Source organism: Hoplias malabaricus, chromosome 11, assembly GCF_029633855.1.
Source record: "Hoplias malabaricus isolate fHopMal1 chromosome 11, fHopMal1.hap1, whole genome shotgun sequence".
Lineage (NCBI taxonomy): Eukaryota > Metazoa > Chordata > Actinopteri > Characiformes > Erythrinidae > Hoplias > Hoplias malabaricus.
Genome location: NC_089810.1, coordinates 29,299,954 through 29,315,804, shown reverse-complemented (window position 1 = coordinate 29,315,804; position 15,851 = coordinate 29,299,954). Strand labels below are relative to the sequence as shown.

Here is a 15,851-nt window from a genome sequence, read left to right as displayed (position 1 = left end):
ACTGATTTAGTACACCAGTCAATGCATGGGTTATGGCGTTCAAGCCAGGAATACCCTAGCACCAACTGCAAGTGGGGGGCCTGGGTTAAATATAGCTCCACTTGTTCAACATGTGAGCCTACCCATAGTGTAAGGGGCTGAGTGTGGTGTGTAACTGAACCAGACCCTACTGAACGCCCATCTGTAGCAAGGATGGGCAATGGGTGGTCCAGAGGCACTACAGGCAGTCCAAGGGTATAGGCTAGGGAGAAATCTATGAAGCTCCCAGCAGCCCCTGAGTCCACATAGGACTGTAAAGTGGTGGGTTTGTGGGAATTCCATGAAAGGCTGACCTCCAACTAGAGGCCAGATTTTTGGGGAGGATGTAGGCCTAGTCCCGATTCCTGTGGCTGGGACTTGCATTTCCAGAAAAACGGGAGTTTGCTCTGTGTGCACCTCTAGATGAATTGCCACCTGAATGGCGGTCGCGTAGGTGAATACCACCCAGTTGCATTGGTTCAGGAGCCTCAGGTGCCCGGGCAGGAGAGTGGTGCCAGGAGTGCCTTGGGGTGAGGGAGCGGCTACTGCTTACTCGTTCCCGGACTCTCTGACGAAGATGGGTGTCAAGACTAATACACACATCATAGAGCCCAGATAAAGTGGAGGGCAGGTCCCGGGTGGCCAGTTCATCCTTAAGTCTCGCATTAAGCCCTCGTTCCAACTGCTTTCTGCAACCAAGAACAATGACATAAGCAGCCACTGAGCAGGAACCTTAAGAAAGTTTAAGGAGGCAGGGTGCTACCTGTCTCCCTCCAACAGGGTTATACAATGTCTGAAGCACAGAATCAGCAAATGCTTGGCTGGTGGCACAGTCTGTGAAGCCCTGTTCCCACAATGCAGTGGCCCAGGTCAAAGCACGCCCTGTTATCAAGGAGACCATGAATGCCACCTTGGAATGCTCAGTATGGAAGTGAGAAGGTATCTGCTCAAACACCAGGCTGCATTGCAGTAGGAACCCTCTACACTTAGGGTTTCTTTTATTGGGTCCTACAGATGGTGGCCCAAAGCTTTACTAGTCCTTAACACAGTTATTATAACTAATATTACAAACCATTTAAAGGTAACAATGAATAGGATACACATTCATAACATGTATGGAGGATACTAGTGTGCACAGAACCTACCTACAGGTCCTTTGAGGTCCTCCCTGTAGATTTGAGTGTGGTGTGTCGTTCAGCTGCTGAGCTTTTAATTAAACCATATATTACATGATTAAACACCTCCTCCATCTCCCACGAAAATCTCCAATTCCCCATGATATGAAGCAATATTCCCCCACATGTCAATTCAGATGGGATTAGTATAACCTGGGGTTAGATTTACTGCTCATTTTACAGTAGGTAAAAGGCTCAGGAATTCTTTCCAGAAATGGGAGGCCACACTCCAGAAAAATGCCTGAAATGGTCTATTTGGATGGGATTAAAACCACAATTCTCCTGTAATAATGACTTTAACCCACGCCCTCAGTTAAAACTAATCCCGTCCAACTAGGGCTTTAGTTTAGTAACACTCTCAGAAAAAGGTCACTGTGGCAGTACCCTCAAAGTTACATATTCTTCATTTTTACTTTGAGAACATAATTGTGTTGATTTTACATGCCCTATTTCACCTCCAGGACTAATATATTATTTTATTTTACACAGATTTATAATAAAAGCTTAAAATATTCATGTAATGTAATGTACCTTTAGTGACAATAATGTATCTGTACAGCCAATTTTTTTTCTGACAGTGCAGGTTAGTTTAAGAAATTTCACTTCCATAGGTGATGCATAAAATTGTTAATGACAAACCTGCAGCTATAATGAGGCTTAAGTTTGTAAAATGTCCTTTCTTGAAAATAAAATAAAATGCATTTTTGGCTGTGTCCACTCACAAACTATACCCACCTTCCCACTCTGCAGACAGTGTGCAAAATCTCCATGGAAATATTGACTAAATCTCTCACTGAGGATTTTACATGCTTCCAAAAATGTCCGAATATTTAGGCCATTCTTTCCTCTAATATCTAGACATTTTATACATGGAAGTGTCCAACATTAATTTTCATGATAGCTGTTTAACTATCATTTTTATTTGTGTGTCAGCAGTGTCAGGATTTTTTGACAGCACCCCTGATTAAGCCAGACAGCACCCCAGGGTGTAGTAATGGGCTGCTGTAGATGACATCTTTCAAATTGTCTTTTCCCCTGTTCAGGTTTTCAACTGGACACTTTTCACCAATAAGATTATGGAAACAGTCAACATTCCTGTTACAGACAGCGAACAAGTCATAGTTTATGCCCCCAACTACTTAAAGAGACTGAGACAAGTTCTGCCGAAGTACACAAAGAGGTGAGTTACCACAGCTATTTACAGTACATGTTTCTGTATAAACTGGGGAGTCATTTTACTGGTACATTCTTTCCTATGAGGATTTGACTGCCCTCAGCCATGAAAACATTAGTGAGGTCAGTCATTGATGTTGGATGATTAGTTCTGGATCACAAACACTACTCCAAATAATTCCATAGGACACACTTCCAATGCTCTACTGTCCAATGCTTTATACCTCTATAGCTGACACCTGGTATTGAGCATAGTGAATTTAAGTTCAAGCATTTCATCCAAAGCACTCTGTTCTATTGATGGGTTGTAGCTGTTGTCACTTTACAGAGTAGCTACCATATCTGTCTTTATAAGTGGCATGTAATTTTCACGATGTCACAAGTGTGCCATTACAGGGGTATAATCACAATGAAAACAGTGAAGGACATGCGTTACTTTTATACTTGGGTAGCAGTGAGAGCACTAAAACTAGGGAAGTATGAGCAAAGTGAGAGGATTCCACACCAAGGCACCAACAATACCAGTCACTGTTACTTGGATAAAATTCTATCTTTATTTATCTTTTATTATAATATTGCTCCATATCACCAGACCATAAAGTGGGAGTGGTTAACATGCATTGCTTTCTCCAACCTCATAACAATGATTTTGTTTATGACATGCTTATAGTCGTAGTAAAGCCTTGGCCACAGCTGACTGCTAAAATGGCAGCGACAACAACTTCTCATCTGTGTCACTTGTAAATGACCTATTGGAGACACACTCCTTACTAAAACTTAAACAGCGATATGTACACTTAAACTGTGATACTTAAATTGTTTTATCGTTTCTGTCCACAGTCTTCATTCAGACATTAAAATGAAACAGATATAAGTATGGGTGCCTGACCCATTTACCTGCGTCGTTGTAAACAGAGCTCTGTTTTTCTGTGTCAGTCAATAAAGGAGTTCAGGCTGCGTTCCAAAGTAGCACCCTATTCCCTATGTAGTGCACATCTACATGATAAAACTAAAAATAGTGGTATGTGGTATGGAAAGCATTTCCTGTAGTCTCTTACACACTAAAACAAAACACAAGTAAAATATGACGATTACTGAAGCTTGTATATGACCTTGTAGATTTGACAAAAAAGCAGAGAAACTTAGAGTCTGTCATGCTAACATTTTTCCATTAGATCAATGTGGCTAACCATTCTTTCTCCTCATTATACTGCATAGTGGGATCCTTTACTCTCCTGAATTAACGAAGATGGTTTATGTCCTTCTGGGTGTTGTAAAACTGTCCAGCGCAGGGAGAGGAGCTATGCATTAGATAAATGTATCTGTTTTTCCCATGTTTACATTAGTGCACACTGAAACCAGAAAATCAGTCCCCAATATGACGCCCACGCCAAAAACATTACTTCACTGCGATTCATGAATTGATAATGCTTTTATGGACACATCAGATACCATGTTTTAGCACTGTCTACTGTTCTACCCTTCACTGTATGAAACATAAATTGATTCTGTGTGTTTGTATGTGTGTATTATGTATTCATAGAGATATCCAGAACTACATGGTGTGGAGGTTTGCCATGAACATGGTTGTGGGATTGAGCAGATCGTACAGAGACACAAGGAAAGCCTTTAGGAAAGTCAGTGTCATTACTTTTTCTCTCTCTCTATCTATGTCTACATCTCTTTCTCAAAAGGGGAAAACACTTGACCAAGATGCAGGATGCAGTTAAATTAATAACAGTTAAATATACACACTTATAAATCATGCTTGTAAAAAGGTTCTTTAGTATAGAACCCTGAATACTTAAAGAATATTTTTGCATGATTGAAGGGTTCAAATATGCTATAAAGTTCTATATAGCACATTTTTAAAAAGGGTACTATTAGGCAGCAAAAATGATTCTTCCATTGTATCAAGCTTGTATGATTGTAACAACAAAATAACCCCTATTCTATAAGGTGTTATATAGAACTATTTATAGCACATTCTCAAGAACACATTCATTGGTTCAAAGAACCTGCAAAAGGTTCTTCAAGGGTTCATGGTTCTTTATAGAATATTTTCCTTTAAAAACCCATGTGGAAACATACATTTTAAGAGTGTAAGCTCTTTCACTGACTCAAATTCTACCTACATAATTTTTTCTGTGTTCTCTTCTCTTCTAGGCTATCTCAGGTACTACCTCAGAAGCAGCAGTATGGAGACAGTGTGCCATCTATGTCAACAACAACCTAGAGAATGCAGTTGGTAGACTATATGTGGAGGAGGCTTTTGCTGGAGACAGCAAAGAGATGGTGAGTCTCACTATTTTGAATCAAGAAAGCTACTTTCACAGTGCAGTCGATGTGAACATCCTCTTGATTTACATACAGACACATAGCCAGTTTGGCTCTCCCTTGTTTATGCTATTGTAAATGAATGGCTAGACTTATACCTTCACATCTAGCAAGTAAGGCTCATGCATAACCAGTGTGCTGCAGTAGTAGTTTTTTAAAATGTACACCTTTACCACTAGTACTAATCACTAAGATCGCTGTGGCCATTTATTATCTGATTAGCAACCAGCTACTGCTAACAACTAAGGTAACTCAGTGGGCCCAGCACATGAGTACCCAAAACCCCCCTATATCACCAGTTCTTCACAAGGATCATTAGGTAGGCACCCCCCCCCCATCAGTGTTTCGCTGAATTAAATCTGCCATCCCAGACCCACCCATTCCTAACCAGATTTATAGCACTATATATGTAGATTTGCACTAGCCTCCCAGGTGAATTAGGCCCAAGCTCCAATGGCACTGTAAATGCATGCTCAAATGTTTCTTGTGACTTTTATGTGGTACACCATCAACTAATACAACTAACACCAAGCATGACAACACCCCACTCACCTGTCCTTTCCTCCATGTACTTACATTATTATTTTATTTGTATTGTCTTTAGCTTATTAGCATAATTAAGATAACTATAGTATCACACATTAACTTTACTGTTTATGGTAGAGTTCACTTATACCGCTTTTACACTGCATGCCATTGGCTCAACTCGGCTTGTCTTGACACACTTTCTGTGAAAGTATTTTCACTACCACAGCTCACCCTTGAAATGTTGCCAGTGTTGTCTCAAAACCCCATCTCTAACATTAACTAGGCGGTAACATTAGATGCTCTTTACCAAGTTATGTCACATTTAGTTCCACAGTTCACTTCCTACCAGCCTCAAGTATACTAAAAAGTATGCAGTTGCCTAATGGAAAAGCAAAAGAGGCAAACAGAGTACACTCCATGCAGTAGAAAACCGCCAGTGGACTTGTGTAATTTGTGTTTGACCCACTACTGCGTGGGAAAGACTGAGAATTGCTGGAGCATGTTTTTGCAGTTCATGCAGTCATGTGAGGTTTTCCACCTTCCTTTCCTCATGTTCTTGAAAGAGAATCTGAGCAGTGGATCTGCAGCACCTGTCATAAAGTACAGCCTTTAACACCCCATTAATCACACTCCCTTTCAGGCCCCTCGCCTGGCTAGCAGACTCTGCGCGCGTGTGTGTGTGTGTGTGTGTGTGTGTGTGTACTTTTCCAGTGAGTAGGCATATTAACAAGTACAGCAGGTGTTTGTGTCTTCCTGTGCATAATATATCCCAAAGTTACTTAGCTTTCGTGTAATGATTTCTGTTCTTTTTCGGCTCATTCATTGGATTATTTGCTTAAGCAGTTTACAGTAGAAGTACAGCATATAAATATTGTAGGCACTCCTTATAATAAGCAATTTCCACATAAATTGCTGAAACGGACACTTACAGATTGTTTAATATTTAAAGAAAAGCATTGGCAATTGTAGCAACTACATATGAGGCTAATGCCACAATGCAAAATACCAAGCAATGCCTAGAAATAGGAAGTATTTCAATGTCAAAGTTTTTTTTTAAATTAAAAGATCGTATAGAAATAATTGAACAAATTCTTGCTGAATTACAAATGGCTAACCTTTTTTGTGTGTGCAATTTAAGCAGTTTGTATTTCGTAACAGTGAAAAATTTATTTGGACACTCTATCCACACTAATAATATCATCACTTTGGAGAAATACAATTAAAAACTATTCAATAATCCAGATTCAATCTGGCCGTTACCACTGCAGTGGCACGTGATGCACACGATTGGTGTGAAAGTCTACACTGAATGGGATTACCGTAGGAGCACTGCTCCTGGCGTGGAGCAGCAAGACTTGTCCACTGTGAAATAGGCTTAAGAAGAAGGGCCTGGGGTCTCAAAAATGATTAAATTACATGTTTAAAGAGCATTGACTGCTTTCATAATCACTAAATGAAACTGACCTAGACTAGCACTTAAACCTTACTTAAACTTGGTCCTTGTTTGAAATCATCTCTTTTGGGCACTCTGTGATCTTCTGTTCCTCCTCTGAGTCCTGGAAGTTTAAGAATGAATTTTACAGAGTCAATATTCCAATTGAATTTTAGGACTAAACCTAAAGTGAAAATAAGAGATAGAAAGAACTAGAACTAGAAAGTGAAAATAAGAGATAGAAAAACTGAATATATTGGGATTGAATCTAGGTTATTGAATAATTTTTCAATTGAATATCTCCACAGTGATGACATTATTGGTGTGGGAAGAGAGCTCAAATGAACTTTTCACTGTTACATAATACAAACTGCTTAAATTGCACACACAAAAAATTTATGCAAATTGTAATTCAGTAAGTATTCATTCAATTATTTCTATACAGCTGTTTTTTTTTTTTACCATTAAAATACTTCCATATTAGAAGGCAAGACGAGGCAAGTTGATTTATAGAGCACCATTTGTATAAAATGGCAATTCAAAGTGAGTTACAAAACAGTAAAGAAAAATTACAGTGGAATTTTTACCATTTTAAAGGACAATTAAGCATTAAGTTCAGAGTCACAATGCATCGGAAGCCTTTCCCAGAATCACTGGACGCAGGGCGGAAACACTTCTTGGAAGGGGTGCCAGTCCTTCACTTAGCCACACACACACACACACACACACACACCTATGGACCCTTGAGTAGCCAATCCACCAACCAACATGTGTTTTTGGACCTTGGGAGGATATGTACCTGGTGGAAACCCACCTGGACAAGGGGAGAACACACAAAAAAGTCATAGACAGTCACCCGAAGTGGTGTGACAGCAACACTATGTTTTGCAAAAAAAAAAATTCAAAGTTTTAAAACATAGAATAGTACCCCAAGAATAGGGGCTGTGAAGCAGTGGAACTGAATTTTCTGAAGTGGTAAAACTCCAAAGAAATCCAAGAATTTTAGAATAAGCTTTTGTTTTACGATACAGAACTACTCATCCAAACTCAGTACCAAGAACGTTATGCCATTTAATCCTCAGGTTACATTCCAACATGTAGTGTAAAGCCTTCAAAAAAGAACAGCAATTGAGAGACAAACACCCTGTTCATACCCTTCATTTCAGAAGAAACATTTGGTAAATAAATGTCCAAGACTGCTTATTACAGCAGCACTTTGGTTAATCATTGCTGTTCATTTCACTGAGGCTGTAAATTATAGCTGTTAATATTTGGCTAAAGTTTTCACTGGTGTCTGAACTGTTAGCACTTAATGAGTTTTACAAGATTTATTAGGACTGAGTGTCAAAAGCCAATCTACTTGGCACCACGTAAACAAAACACGGCCTGAGTCAGTGGCTTTCATCATCTATACACTTTATATATATATACAGCAATATAACACTTGTGCCTGTGTTGTTAAAGCAACATCAAGTAGAATTTTTTTGCCTTAAAATTACAGCTTCAAAATCATTGTGATGTTTTACTGACCTTTAAGAGAACAGAGAACATGGAGAACAGAGCCTTTGTCTGGGAGAAACAAGGAGGTGGAAGTAGACATACTATTTATTATTAACACAAATAAAAATAAAACCCAATAAATACACAAACATAAGAGGAATGACTACTCAAAGATAAATCCAAAAAAACACCAATATATCATAACTGTAATATGAAAATCATGTATCTCCCAAATAGCAACTTTACAGGAGAATTCTTCCACGTTTAAACAGAATTCAATGTAAAAAATATTCTAAGTATTTTTTGAGTTCACACAGCAGGTAAAAGTGGCCCAAATCTGATTATGTGATCAAATCAGATTTTTTTTGTTCTGCTAGATCTGTTAGTCTGAACAGATCACACTCCTAAACTGACCCGCATGCATAAATGGACAATGCTTCAGGTGCTGACCAGAAGTAATTGCTGACTACATTAATTCCAATCTTGCTGTTTAGTACCACATATGAAAGGGTCCCAAATCTGATTTTAACTAGTCTGATTAAATGTGATTTGTGCTGGTCACACAGCCACACAAACAACAGATCTATGTCAAATATGAAGAAATAGATTTGGCCCAATTTTACCTACTGTGTGAGCGTAGCCTAATGATTCATTTATCATGGTTCTTTAGGTCCTCTGATGATTATCTTTTTTTCCCATCCCGAAATTTTGACATGTTTTTAAAGATCTGGGCAGATCTTTCAGTATCTTGTCCTGAAAACTATGAAACATATTACCTCAATCTCTCCATCTCTGTTATTCCATCTCTTCCTTTAAATCTAAACTGAAGACAAAAAAAAAAAGCTAAAAGTTCCCCACCCCCTTCCCCTGTATTCGTGTATTTTATATCTATATTTTTGTAAAGTTACCTAGAGTGTGAGAAAGGAGCTATATAAATTAAACTCATTATTATCATCATGAAACGTTCATACAATATTAAGGACAACTGTGTTCAAGTACATAGAAAACTAAAAGTCCACAAAAATGGAGATACATGTTTTCCATTGGACCGTGACGATATACAAAGAAAGACCCAAGAACAAGGAGAACAAAAATGGAACTGAATCTCACACAAAGACAAATTCAACAAGAACTACTAGAGAGGCTAAAGATGAAAAAAAGACCTGTTAAGGTTTGTTAACACAGAGACAAATTATTTAAACAGGGAAGCATCAAGTGAATAATAGCACTAAAAAGAAGTCTCTAAAAGTTAAAGACAAAAGAACCAAGACTAAAAATAAGTGAAGCATGACTTATGCTGAGATTTCACTGTTGCAATTCTAAAATCTGAGTAAAATCATGTGTGTCTTCCTGGAGTTGCAGCTTGCTCCTGTCATCTCGAGCATTTGATGTGAAAGGGTGTGTATGTGTATGCGCAATCCCACTGACAGAATTTATTTAGTTATATATAGTTTTAAAATGACAGTAGAAAAGATGTTCCCGTGAGCCCAGACCCACCGCGACCCTGAACTGAGTGGCTACGGGCGATCAATCAATCAATCAATCAATCAATCAATCAATCATTTAATTAACTAATAGAAAATATGCCCAAGGCTTCTGGTTTGAGTCATGCAGAACATGTATAGTGTAAAGACTTTCTCTCACTGACATTAGTACAAGCCACATTTGGTTGCAACCTCTCCATCCTCCTGTGGCTTGAGTCACAGGGACTTTATTGCTATCTTCAGGCAGTCTGAAGCATGACCAATGCTTTTACAAATGGGAAAGTAAAATCCAGTTAAAACAACCCCATCATTTGAATTAGCACAATGTAAGCAAGACTTGGGCTTCCAGTGTTCATGCACAGTCAAGGCATGTGGAGCTATTTCAGGATTAATGCAGTTTGAACCAGTGACAATGAACACCACAAGCATAATGGTCAAATCATTACATTTAAAGTGAGTGCTCACCCCTGTGATAAGTGGTTTTAAGAGAAATATATTGATAGTACTTTTTCAACCTATCCTGTAATCTTCCCTCAGTCTCTATCCAGTCTTTATGTCAAATATAAACAAAGCCCTACTGCTCTGACGTACATCCTACACTATGTATTTTCTGATATGGTGGAAGAGTTCAAAGTAATACCATTACTCAGTTCAGCCCACAGCTCTTTGCAAAGACTCTACTCAAGATAAGAGTATTACTCAGTGGCCTGTTTACTCAGAAATGTGTTTTATGTGACTTCAAGCCCCATCCATCTGAAATATGACACAAGAAATGGGTAATTTCAACACCGCATATACCAACACTTGAAGATATTACATTCCACTCATTTTTTGGAGTCTGGCTTCCTTTCTAAAATTCAATCACTAAACTTTTGATAGTGAAGGTGTTCTATAAAAAAATTAAAACCTGCTGTGTACAGTCTTCTAAAGCTCCATTGTGTCTTTGGAAAATTATAAGCTGTACAAAAAAATTGTAAACCGTTATTTAATGCATAACTATAATTGAAAATTCAAAGTCTCCCACACTATTATCACATTATGCAACTGTTGCATAGTATTAAGAATTGTTCATTTTATTACAAAAAAAAAAACAAACAAAAAAAACAATTTATACATTCACAAAAATAACATTGAAATCACCATCTATAAATCATCTAAACCAAAGCTCATACCAACTTTTAGATTTTATCCCAAGAACAGAACAATCGAAGCACATGCTTATGCAGTGCTTTTTTCTTAATGGAAATCTTAATGAATGCAGTGATTAATATATTATTTCTGTTTGCCACTTTTAAACTACTTCAATTTTAGGTTACATTTGGTTGAATAAAATGAAAACTGTCATTTTTAATACTGTGCAACATTTACCATAAAATGATAAAAGAGCAGGAGGATGGTTGAATTCTGAATTACAATTATACATTACACACACAAAAAAAAAATATTTAAACTTATTTGTACACCTATTAAAATCTGATGTTAATGAGCTGGTATTTATATATTTCATCAGCTTGATTGACTTTGTGGTCTGCTGTGTCTGTACATACTTTCTTATCTCCATTTCACACTGGACCCCCCTGAGGACCACTTCAGAGGAGGTATGATTTGGGTGACAGATCACTCTACGGTGAATGTAGATACAAAGTAGGTGCTCATAATCCAGTGATTTTATTCTAGTCCAAAAAAACAAGGTCAGAGTAAGCCAATCAAACTGGGATGTCTTTAGATTGTGCAGTGATCAGCATTTGATGCAGATTTGTTGGAAATGTTTAACTTGTGCCTAATCTGCTGTTCCGCGATTGGCTCAGATGGATGAGATGATCACCAACATCAGAGAGGTGTTTGTGAGCAACCTCCATGACCTCACCTGGATGGACGGTGAAACCAAGAAAGCAGCAGAGGAGAAGGTGACATGCTTACTGGTTGTTGTGGCAACATCTTAGCTATGCCTTGACCTTACCCTATGTAAAATAAATAAACATACAAAGAGACAAGCAAGAAATAAACAAGCCTCCTATATAAATAATGATGGACTGACTAGGATCGAAATTGTCATTTGACAAAGCTAGCTGCAGTCTTTAAGATTGTCTCAATGTAATCAATATTTGATTCCACAATAACAACCATCATACACTTTGTAATTGCTGCCTGATATTCTGTAAACAAGTCAATGATTCATATTTACTTTTGCTCCTTGCAGGCCCGAGCTATTCGAGAGAGAATCGGCTTTTCAGAAAGCATTATGAACAACACTCTTCTGGACGAGGAATATAAAGACGTGAGTTGTAATATTTAGCAGGAAACAGAGAATATGTAATGGTCATTTATATAATATTATTAATAATAAAAATATTTATTTTATTTATATTCCTACATTACTACAACTACTACTATTACTTATTTTATTACTATTATATTACTACTGCTATTAATCTTACTACTACCACTATTAATACTAATGCTATTACCTCCACTATTACTGCTATTAATATTATTACTATTAATATGCATACTTCAGCTTCTTCCTTTCAAATAATTCATCTATTGCATACTCAAATGGAACCATTAATTATCCGTTTACTTTCAGAGTAGAGCAACATGTCTGGCCTCAGTGTAGTTAACACAATGCACTCTGGGACCTGCAGCTTTTTTCCTACGTCCAGTAGTAATTTCCAATCTCATGCTTCACTCCATCTACCAATATTTGTAGCCTGTGCACTTTCTCAAACACATTGTCCCTCATGCACAAAGCTAACAATTTTATTGCTACAGCTACTTGTCAGTGTATTAAACTCTAGCCCTTTGCTGTCCAAGAAACATGCTAAAACCCTTAGCACCTGATTATGTCTTTTTATGATTTCCTGATTATGTCATTTATACCTACCCTGCCTCCTCCTCCTGCTCCCGAATAAAACTAGTCATCATTTGTCTTCTATCTGGTGATGTGGCCTTACTAAAAGCTTTCCATGAATCACCTGACTTAAGGCCTCCTCTTCCGCATTGTACTTGGCCAATCACATCCCTTAGTTCTAATGAGCTCCTGGGTATCTGCACGGCCACTTTTGGATTCCACATCCTTCCTGTTTTTGTGATTGGCGCTGCTGCTTTTACCACTGCATCTTTCGATCCTGACAAAATCATCTCATGAATCACCTAATAATAAAAGCCTAATTCTAATTTTTATTAATAAATTAAATTAAAAGCATTTAAGGTTCTGGTTTAAAAATATGTGCTTCTGTATTACTCTGTTAGTGTTTCAAAGTTTAGTGTCACAGTTGTGCAGGACAGACAAGGGAGGTGGACGTAAACGCAAGTAATCTTTTATTTAACAGGAACAAAAACAAAACAAACACAAGCAAGGAGTTTCACAAACTAACCACAAGAACAAAACAGGAACAGACAGATAAGCTAAAACAGGGGTAGACATGGGAGATGCAGAGAAAGTGAAATACACATCTACACACACAAGAACCGACAAGGGAATACTGAAACAAAGGGACTATATATACAGAGCACTGACAAGGAACACTTGGGGACAATAATGAGAGGGCAGGACTACAAAGGAGACACTGACAAGAGGGCGGAGCTAAGGCAGGACTAGGGCAGAGACAATAACAACAACCATAGCCATGTGCTACATGAGCACATGGTGAGGAAAACAGACAGGACGTTACAGATGCCCCCTCCATAACGCGCAACTCCTGGGGAGCGTAAACCTAAACCCTCCAGGAGCTGGTGCAGGAGAGGAGCCTGGAAAACAAAACAGAACAAGACAATACTGACAGGACAATAAACTCATAGGTGACAGGACTCAGGACAAGACAGGAGCAGGTACAGAAAATGGAGCTGTGAAGATGACAAGACTGGAAACTAGGCTCTGGACAGGACAGGAGACTGACAAAGGGGAACATCAGGAGACAGAACTTGAGACCAGACAGAAGACTGAACAGGGGAATAGACAGGAGACAAGACACGCGACTAGAACGGAGACTGGACAGGACAGGGGCAGAAACAGGAGACTGAACCAAGGACTGGAAGGGAGATTGAACTGAGGACAAGAGACTAGACTGAAACGGACACTGGACAGGACTAGAAACAGGAGACGGGACTTGGGACAAGACAGAGGACTGAAACGGAGACTGGACTGGAGACTGAAACGGAGACATAGAAACAAGAGATTGGACGGGGGACAGGACAGGGTGCTGGACATTGGGCTGGATAGTGGACAGGGACCGAGACTGGACAGGTGTAGACAATGAAGACAAGACTGGGGACAGAACGGGAGACAGGACAGGTGACGGGACTGAGGCCGGGTACTGGGACTGGACAGGAGCAGAGACAGATAACAACAACCAGAGCCATGTGCTACATGAGCACATGGTGAGGAAAACAGACAGGACGTTACATTTAGGTGCCTAGTGAATAAGTACTGCTTCCCAAGTCATATTAATGTGTACTTTTTTCAATATTTAACACACTTGATATGGAGGACCTAAGGACACCTCAAGACACATAAAATGATATAAACAGAGTGCTAAGAGCTCTGTATACAAATAGATTTCAAATTAATTTCTAAAGGATATAAGAGTTCTGAATCCACTGTATTTGCTCAATTGACTATTTTGGAAAACCAAAGCATTACGATAGTCCAATCTACTTAAAATAAAAGTGTGATTAAGTTAATTGTAAAAACAAAACAAAAAACAAAACAAAACAAAAAAACACTGATACAGGGAATCATAGCAAACTACTGTGTCATTTAAATATAGAACATTGCTGTGGACTGAATATGGGTATCTTCACTGTAATTATATCACCCCATGTAAGCATTTTCTAAGTACATAACTTACTGTTAACAGGATGCTGGGTGATTGTCTTTTCAGCATGAATCACTTGTAGCATGAGGAGTTTGACTTGTGTTTTCATCCTCATTTATTTTGCTTAAACATTGTTAATCACTTGTTAACAATGAGGTACTTTGTTTATAAGAATGTATTTATAGAAGGTCTGAAGTTCATTTCTTATATTTACATTTGCATTCTTATTTTTAGCAGTTTTAACAGCGTGACATTGTCAATACTGAAGTCCATGCAAGGTCTTTTATGTTGACAAGCCTGAATAGCGGTGAATGTGGTTCAAGTAGCAGAGCTGAGAGCTGTGCCAATTTTGGCACTGAAGAGCCTGAATATGGGTGGAGTGGAGTGTTGCCTTTATCAAAAAATACCTAAAAAAGTACCTAATAAAAACAAAATACCTGCTAGCGAAAGACTAATCAAGTATTCAGGTCCATCCCTAAATTAAATATACAGTTAACTGCCTCTAAAGAAAAAAATACAGTAATAACTTTTATTTAATATATTATTTTATGTGCAATGTGCTTTATTTATCACAGTATAAGTCCTGTAAAAAAAACAGCACAATACTGCTGCCTGTAAATTACTGTAAATGTACAGGAAAATGATCCTGTCAGACGTACTTCGACAATCTTTGTAGTGATAAATTACTTGAGTTTTTATATTACAAATTACTTGATCTTTGTTTATATAAAAGATGTGTTAATTTCCCAGCTGGAAAGTCTGATGCAGCAAAAGTATACATAAAACAGTCAAGGTGCCAGCTTTGAATCTTTGGTGCAATACCAGATGTTATGTTAGACTAGATTGTATAATGTTTTTAGAACACATTTTAATATTCCAGCTGACCTACAATCCTGAGGAATACTTTGAGAACATCTTGCAGAACCTGGAATTTGGTCAGAAGAAAAGGCTGAAGAGGCTGAGGGTGAAAGTCAACAAAGAAGAGTAAGATACTTTGCTCTGTTCTGGACTTTTTTCTCAGACACATAGTTGGAGAGCAATGGGGCTATTTTATGGCAGCAAACTGCAAAGTAAATATTTTCTTTCTTTAAACAAGGATTTCTTGTGTACTCTGCTACTCAAATAAAGGAGACATGTAGTGCCCTACATTAAGTGTATAACAAACTGCCTGCAAGATCTTAACAGCATTTATTTAACACAGCATATTTACATAAAGTAAATAGAAAAAGAAAACAGCTGAAATAAATGTATGTTTATATATATATATATATATATATTTTTTTTTTTTTTTCTTTTTTAAGTGAAGAAGTGTATATATCAAGTAGTATTTTCCCATCAAAACTAATGCACACATCCTAGCTCATCTACCTGCACTACCTCATCTACC

At 38.0% G+C, this 15,851-nt stretch overlaps 1 protein-coding gene across 1 annotated transcript in view; it reads left to right on the top strand.

The window, feature by feature from the left end:
* Nucleotides 1–15,851, top strand: part of LOC136709859 (neprilysin-like) — a 65,320-nt gene that overhangs the window by 40,452 nt on the left and 9,017 nt on the right. The window contains exons 11-16 of the mRNA XM_066685400.1: nt 2,237–2,373; nt 3,910–4,003; nt 4,533–4,661; nt 11,456–11,554; nt 11,848–11,925; nt 15,345–15,448. Coding sequence (XP_066541497.1) covers nt 2,237–2,373; nt 3,910–4,003; nt 4,533–4,661; nt 11,456–11,554; nt 11,848–11,925; nt 15,345–15,448 — 641 coding nt within the window. The remainder of the gene's footprint in view (nt 1–2,236; nt 2,374–3,909; nt 4,004–4,532; nt 4,662–11,455; nt 11,555–11,847; nt 11,926–15,344; nt 15,449–15,851) is intronic.